At 33.7% G+C, this 16,338-nt stretch overlaps 1 protein-coding gene across 3 annotated transcripts; it reads right to left on the reverse strand.

Moving 5' to 3' along the window:
- Window positions 1-4: 4 nt before the first annotated feature.
- On the reverse strand, window positions 5-13,875 carry LOC133187587 (protein Wnt-2b-A-like). 3 transcript variants are annotated; one of them, XM_061323009.1, is made up of 5 exons: window positions 13,186-13,875; window positions 5,156-5,391; window positions 1,335-1,615; window positions 772-1,036; window positions 5-527 (listed from the first exon to the last, which is right to left on the reverse strand). In XM_061323009.1, the coding sequence occupies exons 1-5, from the start codon at window positions 13,317-13,319 to the stop codon at window positions 283-285; spliced, it is 1,161 nt and encodes a 386-aa protein (XP_061178993.1). In that variant the 5' UTR covers window positions 13,320-13,875; the 3' UTR covers window positions 5-282. The 3 variants fall into 3 exon arrangements, with proteins under 3 accessions (XP_061178993.1, XP_061178994.1, XP_061178995.1); XM_061323010.1 differs by having other exon boundaries at window positions 1,335-1,612; window positions 13,186-13,874; XM_061323011.1 differs by lacking the exon at window positions 13,186-13,875 and adding an exon at window positions 11,020-11,763.
- Between the last annotated feature and the right edge of the window lie 2,463 nt (window positions 13,876-16,338).

The following is a 16,338-nucleotide window of genomic DNA, read 5'->3' on the forward strand; positions in this document are numbered from 1 at the left end:
AAATTCTTTTAATGGGAATAATGTACATATGAAAAATACATAAATGTATAAGAACTAGATTTAAAACATTAACAAATAGAAAATGACAGTCAACAAATAAATATGATATAAACAATGCCAATATAAATAGTTCAATAAATACTGCATAACACTGTAAAAATAGACAAGGCTTCACTAGACAGCTTTTGTATGTTGCGAAACCACGCGGTAACTCATTTCAGTAGCACTCTTGAAAATTGCAGTTCCAAAAATGGAAGTCAGTACAAGTTAGACCAGAAGTGCCTATCCAAGTATGGACTTCCGGTGTGAAATATTATCATGGAGACTCGGTCCTTTGCAAGTATGTATGTCCACGCGCTTAGAACAAAGTTTACATTTCACATGACAACACCAGTGGAATTTGCAGTGACACTTTTGAAATTGCGTCACAGTTTCTGTGTCATAGCCCCGCCCACAACACATGATGTCACATCCATCAGTTCCTAATGACGCTTTATTACACTGGCGCCCGGCGGTCCCCAATGAACCTTGAAAGAAAAAAAAATAGATTATGTAACTTAAAAGCACGTTGTCACATTCATGAGTATGAGTTTTTCATAGGTAAAATTTATTAGGACGTCTTCCTTCCAAATAAGGTGAAGACGTAACTAGTAATACTCAAGAATTCATAATGAATGTAATTAACTAATTATGATACTCCATATTTCTACATAATGATAAACGTTCATGTATACAAAATTTATATGATTTTAAAAAAAAAACCAATCTTACCAATGGAAAGGTCACGCACACAGTAGTCCGGGGATGCCTCTAAATAAACCAAATCTTTCCTCGTGGGCTTTTTGAAGTGATGATTTGCAACAACTATACCAGAACCACCTTGATCTATCATGACGTGGGTAGCTCCATTGTACTTTCGCTTCAGATACTCTCCAACTCGCCGAAAGGGCTGCATAGCTTGCCAACACGTTCTAATGGTGCACGCCCCACTCACGCCGTGGCACTTACATGCTAGCTTCATAAACTTTTTAACAGCCTGGGTAAAAATCATAAAGAAAACTTTATTTTGCACACACATGTATGTATACTAGTATGTTATCTTCGAAAAATTGAAAATAATGTAGGGAATTACGCATAACTGAAATTTTAAAGAGTGTTCGAAGAACCCTGCGCACAAACCTTTAATAATTGTAATCAAAAGAGCGATTGATCGTCTATTTTACATCTGTATTTCCACGAAAAATCTTATCTTGATTTATTCATTGAGTTATCTTTTCATAGATTGAAAGTGATTGCTACATGTAATATGTTTTATCAATTTCAATAGTACTCACTCGTCTGCCTGCACGGTTGTTATGGAGATTCATCAGTGCGCGTGCGTCACGCACTCTTCGCTCTCTTGCATCAATAAACATTCTAGAGAAATGGCTAGCCCACCGGACATTGTCGCTACATCCGCCCCACTCAAACCAGCCCAGTTTGTCTCGACTCTTGCCGACCTTGCTAGGATCGCATCCACACTGGAGTAGGTTGCCCTTGCTGCAGGCCCGAGTGATGGCGTGGGCAACTCCAGCCGAAGAAATGGCGTACACAAAAGCAGACTCTCGACTTCCTACTAAAACAGAGAGATATTTTACTCACAAAATCTCCAATATCTGAGTTACCTTCATCAGCCAGGAATGTAAAATATTAAGATAACAAACAGTGATCAATCTCATAAATCTGATTAAAAAGGAGAATCATGAATAGGGCAAAATACAGACCCTTGGAAACACCCTAGGTGGGATCAGGTGCCTAGGTGGAGTAAACATCCTGTCACACCCGCCATGAGCCCTATGTATTGATCAAGTACATGAAGTACTCCGTAGTCAAAGTATTAAAGCAATGACCTTACTGTATGGAACATATCAGTCAAAATACCACCCAAGATACATGTAGGTTGTATTTATAAACAAGGTCATTATAACGACTGTAGAATTTATGAAAAGCTGACCTTAAACAGGATTGTGGGAATCCTTGTAACATTAATTTATTTGTCAGTAGCTTGTCTCGGTTTAAATATTGAACGTACTCGGAGCATGTTCATGCGTATCGAATCAGTTGGGAGACATAAAAGCCATCTGCAGGTGATATTGGAATATTACTACATAAATAAGGGAGGTTGACAATGGAAAAGCTGCAGTTATCCCGTCTGTCATACAATTTAGTTATAAGTTGGCCATTATCGACTATAGTCGGTTAAACATCCAAATATGAAACGGGTGTGGCAGACTCTGAAGTGTCTTTTATTTCCAGTTCACTGGGATATATCGAGTCCACATATGAATATAAGTAACAATTGTTAATGTTGATAAAACGTCGTCGATATATCTAAATTTTGAGGCCACAACAAGAGTTTTCTTCTCCTGTAGAAGTTTTGGGATAAATTCTGCTTCGTAGGAATATAAAAACAGGTAGGCTAATAAAGGAGCACGATAAGTACCCATCAAAATTCAAAATTGTTTGAAGACTTTTCAAATCAGCGGACGATCTTGCAAATCGCATTATTGTGATAATTTATTAGACCTGTACAAAATTTGTTTTAATTATTTCTAACATTAAAGAAAAACAGAAATGATCATTTACATCATACATGTTTACAAATTATACCAGAATTACTAAATTATGAATAAAAAAAATACTGATTTTTATTTTAGAATTTTAAAATGTTTTAGTTACGGGGGAAAACATGGCTTCAATTATTTTAACCTCATGAAAAGAAAACATTACATTGGTATCATTATGTTGAGGGACACATGAAGTGTTAACTTTATTTGATGAGATTGTTTGTAAAAATTCTGGAATCTAACAACTTGAAATGTCTTATCTAAATGATTGTAACAACTTGGAATTAAAAACAGACCGCCATGGGGGAGGGAAATTAAATAAAATAGTTGTACCTCAAAAAATAACAAAAACGAATTATACCAAAGTCAACAAGTAAATATTACACCTTGTCGAGGCAGTACCAGCGGCCTGGGATTCGTTTTATAAGAAAACTTTTTTTCGTGGTCAGGATAAACAAACATTTTTCCTCTTGAACGGCCAAACTGTTTGGCTATTAGTCCGCGATCGAATTACACATGAACGTTAATTTTAAGCCGTTTATCCCACAATTATCAGGATAATAGGCAGAAAATACAAGGTTTTCACTCGGCTTGAGAGGTTCTCGTGGTTTGTTAGTTTTAACCTAAATGAAATCAAAACACCGTATAAGGGTCAGACTAGGGATGAATGAAAAATTGCAGTGCGGATAAAGTTTTAAGTTCCGTTAAAACTGAGAAATGTTTTTGTTCTCTTCTTTTGTAATGCTTTAAATGTTTTGCACAAACATGGTCAATTTTTGTCCGATTTTTTCTCTCTAGGCGATTCTGTTTGGTCTTGCTATTAGTGGCTATGTGATTTAGTGGGAATTACTGTTGCAGGTTTGGTGCTCCTTAAAGAAAATTGGACAATTTCCTTAATTAAACAACCTCCCACATTTGCGTGGTCATCCTGCTCTAAATCACTTAATTAGATTCAGTTTTGAAATAATTTTGGATTTGTGAACATTCTTACAAAGCAATTAGGAATTCTCTAATAATATAGTTCATTCATTGTACCATTCCCGGAAACCTCGAAAGTTCCTAATAAAACATTTGAAAAAAAACTTAAGATATTTCCGATACCGTCGTGTTTTATCATAAAAATTGTCAGAAATTGTGTGCGTGGTTTTATTTTCAAAAGTTCGCACTCAACTGAATTCAAGAATTACACAATCCCATCTGTTTGTTAATTGACAGTCAAAAATTGCAAAATTAAATGGTGGAATTCAGCAATTTTCCTGAATATAAGGGGGAAAATGAGAGTGTAATCGAGGATATATTTATATACACGAATCCGGTTTTTTGGCAGCTTTGTTTTATAAATATTTGCATGATGCAGTCTAAAATATCGGTTTTGTAATATTTTATAATTAATAATCAAACGGTTGGTGGTTAATGTTCTGTTTTTTTGTCGGATCAATCGTATTCGTACTACTACAATTATGAAACTATCTACTTTTACAATTAATCTGATTTTTAACTAGCGGAAAACGATTACACAAAACTATCCAAGACACGCGCGGAAGCATCTTTAAAAAATCGAGTAATCTGTATAGCTATTTAATTACCTCATATATGCCACTGATAGCAATTATCTCTAGAAAATAAATCCGCGCCAAAAAATACTCCAAAACTCAGTTTTTATATTTATAAATGACATACGCGGGCGAAAAATAGCATGATTTTACATTAACTTTCGCATGCATTTTCTCAACGATTCTTATTAGATTATTTGGGGGCTTTAAGATTTCCGGACGATGGATAACTGCGCCCCCATGCGGTGGTCATTTCATTTCGGTACCTGCTTTCCGTCGTATGGAGTGAAAAAAGATAGACTTCTTGAATAAAGTTTATCATTCTGTGAGGTCTATGGATATCACTCCGAGCTCATGACAACCTCCCCTCGGCTTTTATCGTTTTCTAACAAAGTAAACATGTATAAAAAACACTCATCTAAATTCTAAGATCTACTGTTCGATGATTTCCATCGGGATTTCGAGCTCTCGGAATCGCGCGTTTTAACAAATGTATTCTGGTACGAAGGACAAATACACCAAGTCGATCGTCATGCTTATCGCTGAAAATGACATAACTGAGTATTACCGAATGAAGTATACTATGCCTCCAAATTTTTCTTTCCGCTGATGAAATGTTCAGAAAGAAAAGACTATCAGTTCTCAATAATCCCTATCCATTTTTACAGCTTCAAGGTCTATATGAATATGAGAATTTGCAGTTTCGTTTATGCAATCAGAATTCTACAGTAAAAAATATAGTACCAAATACTGACGGATTCTGGAAAAAAATAGAGGATGATGAATTTATACCATGGAGGACCCCCCCCCCCCCCCCCCGCACACACACACTCATACAACACACAAGGCAAAGGTATGTTAGATAGTAGTATTACTACAGGGGAATTCTACTCTTTATGACATATCTTTCTATAAGTCTATATACCCTCCCTACCCAATCAAAGTTATGGATCGAAGCTACATCTACATGTACTGAGCCGTTTCCCGAGATTTTACCTTTCAGCATAACTTTTCCAAAAACAGAGGCATCCCTGTCGAGGGTACTGCAATTCCATCGATGAAACCGAAACTGGCTCTGACACTCCTTGATCCCCATTTTGGCCCCCTCGCCTAGGCTGACCATCACCCCCGGGTGCATTCTACAGAGACGGCGCTGCCGACCGGCCAGGCCCGGGATATTATCACAGAGTACACCCGCGCCTACGGCATGAAGTGGCAGCTGACTTATAAACCTACAAAAACAATGCTAAGATTAAGTATGTTCCGACGCAAATTTAAAGGGGGAGGGGGTCCAGCATCTGAACCATCTTACGTTGTATGGTAACACAATGTAAATGATGACCAGGCTCCCCTTATAAGATTTTCAGGGGAATTGCTTTATAATTGTTTTAACCCCTTATTTTCATTTCTGGACTCACTACTGATCAAGGAGCTTATAAGATATATATATATATATATATATATATATATATATATATATATATATATATATATATATATATATATATATATATATATATATATATATATATATATATATATATATGTATGTATGTATATATATGTATTGCTCATTACATATGTATAGCCTCTGTCGTTTACTAAATTTTGCTTAGAAGATTTCTTAAATCTCTTTCTAAATCGTTTCACTTATAATTCTTTTCTTCAAGGCCTCATCAGGGTATAGGTGTGAACGATAAGTTAAACGAAGGGCTTCGAACACCGACAATAATCTAAAAACCTGAAGTCGGTGTCTTAGAAGCAATGTTCAAAATTTATTTAACATTCTGTTAGAAAAAGGATGTATTCACTATTTGAAAAGAATTGACCTATAGGAGAGAACAATTTCCCGGAAAAAGTCACTTTTAAAAATCAATGTTTATTAGTTGTTAACTAATGTATATATGTCTAAAATTTTCAAATTTGTATTTGAACTTAAAATTTATTATTTACAACTTAAAACTTAACCTCCAAAGTTTCCCAAAACAGCATTTTGTCCATTAAAACCTAGTTTGCATTTATACATTTTATTTTCATAGCCAGAATAGCTATATTTGTAAAACGGCTGGGTATATACAACGTAGATACTTTTTGAGTCGTGGTTCGAATCCACCTGGTGCCACACTTTTATAAACTTTTAAATTCTTGTCCTTTCATAGACTATTTTATTTTTTTTATAGGGTCTTGTGTATTTTCTTTCAATTATCTATCTTTTATGCCTGTTCATTCTTAATATAAAAGGCACAAAAAGAGAAAGCAAATCGTAAATTCCACTGTAACTAAAACACAGTAAAGCGGAACTATACCTCAGTATAGCATTCACTCTGTGTTCCTCGATACAGATATTCTGGCCTGCGATGAGCATGAGCTGCGATGGATATATATATATATATATATATATATATATATATATATATACCTTAGAATTTAGTCAATTTAAGGTATTTCCACCCTCCTGTGATGTCGTAGGTTTTTGCAAAATCTGTTATTAATTTAAATTCATACCCCATAGAAACATAGCTTTTAGAAAAATGTTTTTCAATGGCCGGGTGTAGTAAAAAATATTGTTTAGTAAAAGAATTTAAAAAATGAATATAATCTTTATTTAATCAATTATTCAATCTTTAAAAAGTGTTGCTAAGGGCAATAACTCTTTCTCATGTATCTATATTCAGGCATTTCCCTTATTGTGCTTCTAACGTACGGGTAAAATCCACAATTCAAACATATTTATAAAGAAGCAGTTATTTATGAACTTTCAGCATCACAATTATGTATTTGAACCAGTTTTTTACATTATTTTTTTTATAATACTGTTTACTAAAAGTGTACAATTTTTTAATGCTGACATATGCTTCTGTTTATTTATCTCTTACATCTTAAAAATATGGCAACCTATATATTTGTTGTGATTATTCATTAATATGAACAATATTCAGTAAAAATAAATGCAGTTTTCCTACTTTGAACCCATAAAATTGCAAGGATAGAAATACCTATTACATTGCTCTTATTCCGTGTGTACTACTAGTTCTTGTCTGCGTTATTGCGCTGGGAAGTATATGTACTGCTTATATTATCTAAGCTTAAAAAATATATTTAGAAATGCATACATACATGTACCGAGTCAATAAATTTCAGATCTAAAATTTTCAAACAGTAGGATAACATATCAGTATCTACACTCCCTTGGATTTAATTTTTATAATTTGTATACATTAATGGCATGTTTTATAATATCGAAGGAGGTGTGTTGTAAAAAAAAAAACACACACACACATCAAGAAAAGAAATAAGAATATAGACATTACTATTATTTACAATGAAAGTAAGGGAATAAAATTAAATCAAATAACATTTTGAGATGACAAACTCAAAATGTGTTGACAATATTATCATACTTCATAATAAATGTCTATGGAAAGGTTCCGCCTATCTCTACATATACTGTAATAAAATGAAAACGAATTTTTACATGTATTTATCCTTAAGATTAAAACCAATCCCGGTCCTGTAGGTCCAAGCTCCATTTATAAAGAAGTGATCCTTTGCATGTATTATGAACATAGGTCTAAATAAAGTTTTAGCAATACTGGTTTTTAAGTACATTGAAATTAACACGTCAGGTTGTCTGGGATTGACTTTTGGGGTTTTTCTTAGTTTTCTGTTTACGCTTTATACCGTTGACGAAAATAGAAGAAAACTCATAATAATGTAACCATGTATTAATTTAACATTTTAAGGGAATCTATTTTGCTCTCGACAAAGACTGACAAAGTGGATTTCTATGTTAAGATTTTAATGGGTTTAGTTAAACCGTCAATTATATTCTTCAACAGCTTATACAAAGTATTCACGAACATTTCATTAACACAGACATTTTGAAAAGCAACCACCAGTCATTTTCCTGAAAAAGAAGCTGGATGTTTCATCTCCTGATGTAATTAACTTCTCAAAAAATTATTTCTGTTTTGTTTACTAACAAATTAAAATTGAATGCATCCACGTATCGTAATAAAACAACCTCTTCTAGACGATATAAACATGTTTGTCTTCGAGCTGCTAAGCCGAAAAAAAATCAAGACTCAACTTAAATGTGCAACGTGGCAAAGAAATTTCACGTTAATTTGCTCATTAATTATTAATTTACAGTCCACAAAAGACTCGTGCACTGATAATAATTCATCTTGTGCGTAAGCCCAGCATGCGAATTTCTACGAATAATCACGTGGTCTCGAAAAAGACTCTCGTTACCATTGACGAGACCAAGCCTCGCTGTGGGGAATGCTCGGGTACTGTGCTTGTAATTATCATGGTAAAACGTGGATTATTTTTATTTAAAAGTATTAATTTTATAGGGCCATGAGGCAATCGATAAGGACAGCATGAAGTATCGCGCACTGTATTTTGAAATCCATCAAATATTTTCTTTATATTTCAATACTGCTTTAAACTAAGCATAAAAATCGTAATATTTCATGTCTTTGCTTTCCAATTTTATTGTACAATGCCTATATGAAGTATAACTTATCATCTCTTTTCATTCTAGGTAAAACTTAACTCTGTGGTTACACAGTGGTAATTACATGCTGCTATAAACTTGGCAGAGGAGAATATTTGCTGAAAACATGTTCTTAACTCTAATTAGCATATACACTGTATTCAGTTTCATATTGAAGTTTCTGGTGTGTATTCAAAATTTTAAAATTGACCAGTTTTTTTGTGTTTTTTTTTTTAATGCGAATATTTGCAATATATCATGTGTCGCATAAGAAAGCGTGGTTATTATCGTTTCAAAAGCACCTCGTGCAATTTGATAGAATTTATACGTGGTAGCAGACAAAGTTGGTTTTTCGTGACTAATGACGTCATTGGCCCAATCAAACTTTTGGCACAACAGTGCAGAGGGCTCGAAATTGTAGCTTTTTCAAAGATTCGAATTTCAGACATCCTTCACTGTTTTATTAAACCGTTTCTTTTTTATTAACTAACACCTGTGACTTTCTGTCTATAATTACCCAAACCAAAACTAACGGAGAAAGGACGCAAGATGGCGATATCTTGCAGCGTATCCAATCAGCAAATCTATATTTATTACGTATGTTGAATTATACCGACTTTAAAAAGATTAAAGTCGGGAACTTGAGCATAATTGAACTGTTAACGGCTAATCTTAGAACATTTCAAGTATTTTCCCCTGCTTTTCATTCTTTCGTATGTAAAATAATGACTTGTGAATGAAGATTCAATGGATCACTGTACATTGATTTCAATACAACATTTGTAATATTAAAATTGAGACAATCTTGGACGAACAAAAAAGAATAAATCTGCCCATTAATTGTCTTCATACCTTAAAATACATGAATAAAGAAATGCAAAACTTGTTCCTCTTTTAATAAGAACATTGAGGTATTCTGACACTGTGGAACGACTCAGCTACATACTAGAAATCTTGAGAGAGAGAGAGAGAGAGAGAGAGTAAATAATATAGGTCCATCATTATTTTTAAAGAATAATTTTTTACATCTATATTTAGTGAAATTGAAACGATATTGTTTACCCCCACCCAACCCTTTTGTCTTTGCTACTATCTCTTCCGGTGTCCAGAAATCAACATCATATGGACCAGACAGACGATTTCGTAATACATTCTCCAAAAAAAAATTCTCAAAATAATTAAAGCGGTTATGTTTTATAGATAAAATAATGTAAATCTGCACTGTATTTGATTGTGATATTCAACCAAAATTTCGGTTCTTTAAAATTTAAGTTCAGTTTTTTTTAAACATATACTAGTATTTCGATATTTCACATCTACATGTAAAACAATATTTCATTCATCTTAGGCATAGGGTGGGACATTATATGCTTCAAATTTTTGGTCTGTAGACTAGCTATTTTAAAATAAGTAATTATTTGATAAATCTGAGGCGTTTCTTATAATTTGTCCCTATTAATCCATGGAGACGAGCTAGAATGTGAAGCTAAAGCTGTAAATCAAAGCATGGCACGCGCATATTCATTCAGTTAAAAGAATATATATTTTACCTAACAAATTCCAGAACTATTATGTCAACTGAATATCTTGATGCTGTTTTTAAAAAGTTAAGAATCGCAGTTATATGTAAAGATATCCCCCCTTTTGTAGCTTTTTGGGGGTCTAATTAAATATCTTAATGATTATAGCTGTTGAATTTCGAAAAATGGTCTGGCTTATCTTGTCTATGAGATGTTTATAACACTTTTGTCATAATTTAGCAGTAAAAGTTATATTAGGTTCTGAGCAATCTCTGCCCTCTCCGTCGCTTATCTCGTAAATCTCGCGAGTCCTTGTTAAAGGGAGATAAATCAATGCCGATTGCTACCATAATATTACTGCATTTCCTGGAATGATAAATCGTTCTCTATTAACTCTCATCTTTTATCGTAAAAGCGAAAATTAATATACCTGGTCAAACAGTGCGTGCAGATTAATAAAATAAAACTGCATGCAGCTGCAGATACCACACGTTTGAAATATTTGTTGTAAATTGCATTAAAATACTGAAACGTACACAAATAATCAATTTATATAAAGTGGATCTTTCCGATTTTAAAGAAAAAAAAAGTTTTTTAAAGGAATTTCACATCAATTTACAGATTCGGGATTCGCATCATTCTTAAAATGATAGCAATTTAATTGATAAATAGAGTAAAACTTCTTACAAGTATCTCAGGTTGCGAAGAATATCATTCATGGAAAAACGTCGCTTTAAACAAACTGAGTGAAAATTTGAATATAAATGTGACTTACTCATTTATTTGTCTTAGACTTTGTAATAAGTTCCTGAAATTTAGTATTTTACTAAGCAACTCACCACCATGTGTTTTCCACAGGCACAATAAGAAATCCGACTAGAATTAATAGAAATCCATTCAGCAGAAACTTCGATGTCATCGCGGGTAACCCATCAGGGATAGTACGAGTCATTCGATGTATCAATTACCTACTTATGTCATGTTCAAATTGAGTCAACAGATCAGTTTAATAAAATCTCATTTAATCTTGACAAAGTCCTTTAAATCATCCACGATATCTTAAAAATTTTATAATTCATCTCCAATGAAAATTTCAGAATCCTCTTCAAAAACAATTTTCCGGACACTGAATCGTCAGTTCTGAGTTGAACTATAGTGAAATTCAAAAAGTTCTCAATTTTTTTCTTCAATTTTGATTAAAAAACACAAAATACTTTGTGACAAGACAGCGTCGATCCCCTTCTGTCAAACCTTTTTAATACCCAACGTCTTCTCAAACTGGCAAAGCAGGGGCTGGACAAATAATATTGCTTTAATTCTTAAATAGCTGGGTAAATAATCCAATAATATTTTGGTCACTTTTGCTTGGAGGATAAACAATCATAACAAAGCAAGTAAAATTGATACAGAAATTCCTTTCACATGACCGTATACACCAAAGACATATTTTCGATCGCCACATATTCTATCCATGCTTTTCACTCCTACAAGATTTTTTCCACTTCTCTTATAGTCCGTCATTGAAGCGATCGAAAATCTGATAATTTTCAAATGAAGAAGGAAAAAATAATAAAAAGGTGTATCTTTTTTCTTAGTTCGTCCTGATAGACGTTTATATTACCCCCCTCTTTTTATCTGATCATAGCTCGAGGTCAGAGTTCAGAAGTACAGTCTGAGAGAGGGTGTTAGATACAGGCTGCGCTTACATCACACAAAAAATAAAACAGATTGAAGCCTCGTTTTGTAACGAAGAAGATGCTATAACTGTCCCTTTTCAATAAACAATCACGGAAAACAGATTAAAAAACACACACAAATTGAATTTATTTCTGCGAATCTGATTTACACAAAAATATAGTATTGAAAAATGCAAAAGGAAAAAACTTTTTCCCCCCAAAGTTTGGAAAAAAGAAATTTGAAACTGAATTACCATCCAGTAAAAAAAAATGTTTAGACTTCTTTGATTGATTTATTGTACTTTTTGAAATTTTAAAAATATCCATATATAAAATTTGTCTGAAAGGTGTGACCATTAAAATTTGTCTTATCTATCTCAGTGGCATTCTTGTGCACGTGCGGGTTGCCAGCGAACCTCCTCGCCGATCGTTCGTATGACAACTTTCGATTATTCGACGCGATTTATCTGTTACAGCGTTAATTACTATCGGTACAAAATTTGGAAGGATTATTGGAATAAACAACAGTTTGTTACTAAGGATAATGTAGGCGTGTATCGCTTGTATGAATGGAATAGATAATACAGTTCATGTAAGTTAGGTTATATAACTTATGAATTTTATAAATTATACCATTTATTCTTATGAACGATCTTTATCGGACACAAAATATATAGGAGAATAGGTGATTAGGTTATATAGCTTATGAATTTTATAAATTATACCATTTATTCTTATGAACGATCTTTATCGGACACAAAATATATAGGAGAATAGGTGACGTTTTTGGGGGGAAAACAGATAAACACCTCTATTATTGTTATATTTTCTTACAGGATTCTTACATTCACTTGTTAGTTCATAAATGTTTCAATATAAATGCAGTGTTAAGATTCTCCGATTTAGGTTGGGGGGGGGGGGGGGGGGGTGATAGACAATGATAATAAACACCAGATTGCAAGGCTAAGTATAAATACATACAGTATACTAATTCTTTCTGAATATATGAAATAATTGTATTAAGTAATTGTAAATGGGTATACATGTATATACAGGTGAGAGATGTGATTTATTATTTTGCTAAATTGCATCAGTGTTAGCGGCATTTAGTTGTTTGAAATACAAAATTCTATATCCAAATACTCCTTACCACAATTCATAATTGTACTCTTTAAAACACATCAAAATAACACTTAAGCATTAATATTAAGAATCGCTCCGTAAATTTTTCTTCCTCTATTTTTGGATGATATTTTACAACCAAAAAAGAAAATCCCTTGCTAAATGTGTGCAATTTATTATTTGAATCATATTTATATGACAACTTACATTAATATTTCTAAACTTCCGTCTGGACGGGAGTTTCCGGCGACATACAAAAACAAAAGACAGGCAAGAAGTAGTGCGTTACGGAAATTCATCCCAAATTTTCCTGCAAGGGAGAGGCATCGTACATTTGTCATTAATTAAATCCACTTAAGTAAGAATTAACTGGGTCCATGAAATACTTCACAGGTGTCATGTGTACAAAAGATTATCCACAGGATAAGTTATACATGAAAAAGAAACTTTTCCATCCTACTTGGATAAAGTTCAGTCACTACGAAAATGCCTGTCCGCAAGTGTGCTTTGTTAGTTTTTAGCATCCTAATTGAATGCTGTAACGTAAGTTCAACAGAGACGGCTGAGCCGAGAGAACCCAACTATTGTATTTCACTCAGAATTTAATTTCATAATAACAGAAGCAGACGGCAAACGGGTTCTCAAAGAAACCAACACCAAGCCCTGATTTGAAGAAGGTCTGCAACCCTTTGAAGTTGAGAGATTTCTGATGAGTGCCATGTTGTTAATAACAGATTTTTTCTTTCGTATTGACATGCTTCATAAATTCATTTTGAGGATATCCTGAGTGTTTTAGTACTTCAGTGGATTTAGAGGGATAAAGACGACAAAACGTGAAGGACCATCGACCCGAGACATAGCCCCACTGCCCGAGAGAGGAAAAAATGTGCTTATATGACCGCAGGCCAATAATCAATTGCGCCAGACATGCACGCTGGGTTTCAAAGAGAATACTTCTTAGGACTCACTTAGATTTCATCGCATGTTGCCTCAAACTCGGTGCAAACTCTTTGCTGAATAGTCAAATTTTTTTGCATGCTCTTTGCAAGATATGACAAAGGTCCTTTTCCGGATCTGTTAAAACATGTACATCAGTGTACATTTAAACATCTTGTGTTTCAGCTTAACAAGTGTTTTTGTCAGGCAACTCCTTTTGAATTTTCGGTAATGATATCAACTATTCTTTCGGAAATGAAAGAAAATAATTATCGGTAATTATAACTGACCAGTTTTCGAAAGTTCGGTAATGCAATGCAGTCATCTCGAAGGATTGACGAAACTACAATGACTTGCATACTAAGTTATGAGTTAATGTCGACAAGCTCCTTTCTTCGTTAATTGTTAGAATAATACTTCAGAATTCCATTTCCAAGAGACTTTGACCATTGCATGATGTATTATTTCTTTAGATTCATTCTAGAAGTTGAAATAATAATTTTAAAAAAAAATGAATAGTATAGATGGTATATTTATAAACCGCTAAGAAAATGATTTGATATTTCATATATCTTTGCCTAGCTGTTTTAAATTGTAATTCATGACCACACATAAAGGTCATGATTCAAAGACCAGGTCATGAATTTGTGGAGAGAAATGTGACCCAGGCATATATTCAAAACACAAACATGGGCTACTTGATTCTTCACACATTAGTCGTAATTGTATTGTTGATGTTAGTCGTTGGTCACTCAAAATTAAAATTTCAGAGGTCAAGGTCTAATTCTTGAAAACATCTTTTACTGATTATATTGTCCTTTTTTTGTTTCGATTAGGGCGCTAAATCTATCGAAGGAATATACATGTATATCACTTCCGAAAAGATAACTCGATCTGCACTTCATCGAATGTAAATCGAAGTTCAACATTCTTTGTTGTCTCCTTTTAGAAGAGGGCATGACCCTTCATTTGAGTATAATCTTGAATCCCCTTTCACACAAAGAAATTTTCTGTAAGTTTGGTTGAAATTGGCCCAGTGTTTTTTTATATAGGTAATTAATAAATTGTTCCTTGTAGTTTTGGAAAGCGGCAATATAGGAGTTAACAAATGGCCTTTTCTATTTCGATTTTGTTTCTCTCTGTTTCATTAGAGTTTCGTTTCGTTTGATTTCGTGTTGTACTTTACAGGTATATGCGAACCTTTTCACATGATTTGCCATTCTATGAAAATTCAGTACCACAACGCACTGACTGTTATGACAAAAAGAAACCATGACTAAGAGAAAAGTGCATCTCCCTTTTTTAATACCCAATCCCATGATATCTTGCCATTACCAGTTGTACATTTTCATAATTACCATTACAGTTTAACCATCATTATATAGGTCTGAGGCAGAGATTCAATAATTTTTAATTCTTAAGATCTAATAAATCTCTTCAATGCCCACATGTAAAAGACGTTATCGCAAAACCCAAATGTTCCCAAGACGCGATCAATTCATGGCTTTTAACTTCTATCGGGTATCATATTCAATTGACTGAGAGATCAGATCACGGGTAGAGAACTCAGTCCTAGGTAATGATAAAATCAATGACAATGGTAGATAAAATGGCGAGAAAATCCTGTGGCTTGTTTAGTAAGCAAATATAGCGACTTCAGGGCTTTAGATAGGAGCGTTACAGGTCGAAGTTCCTCCGTCTCCCCTTGCCAACCTCGGAAAAAATCATTAGTCCGACGCCGGACAACGTCAGACATCGGAAACCAAATCGTAATATTTCAAGTTTTGATTACATAAAGTTGAATTGGATTTCATCGCTTTTAGAACATCGGCGGAAGTTATTCCGCGACACCAGTCTGATACGAAGTGAAAAGGATACGTTTGACTTTACAACCCCCTGAGCAAATTTACCACGAGTCAAAGAAAAATGATCCTCAACGTAATGAAATGTTTTTATGTTTCTATTAACACGCTTCTTCTAATACAGCAGATATTGCAGTGTCACTTTGCTTGCACCTAATACGTTAGAAACAGAAACCCTTTGTTGTAGCTAGGGGCAGCAAGAGACGTGAAAAGTATTAATGGGGTATGAAATGTAAGCGTGGATTTCCTTGTGAAATTAATTACTATAGATATCTAATTTTTTGGTGCCTTGTTATTAATATTTTTCAGGTCACATACCGCATTAAGAAAAGAATTGATAAATGCGTTACAAACGGCATTCTGTTTGCGAACTTTTGTTATAAGGAGCGGTATGCCTCGGGTTAAAATGATCAGTTCTTATTGTAATGCAGAAAGGACTTGCACAAAAGTATGATTTTTTTTGATATCATCTTTTATGACATGGACCTTGTGCTTTCTCTGCGTTTTTTCTTCTTTTTCTCAAGAAAATGTCTTACATTTTCATTTGAACAAAATAAATTGT

Source organism: Saccostrea echinata, unplaced genomic scaffold, assembly GCF_033153115.1.
Source record: "Saccostrea echinata isolate AGI-Se365-2 ecotype Australia unplaced genomic scaffold, CSIRO_AGI_Sech_v1 ptg000015l, whole genome shotgun sequence".
Classification (NCBI taxonomy): Eukaryota; Metazoa; Mollusca; class Bivalvia; order Ostreida; family Ostreidae; genus Saccostrea; species Saccostrea echinata.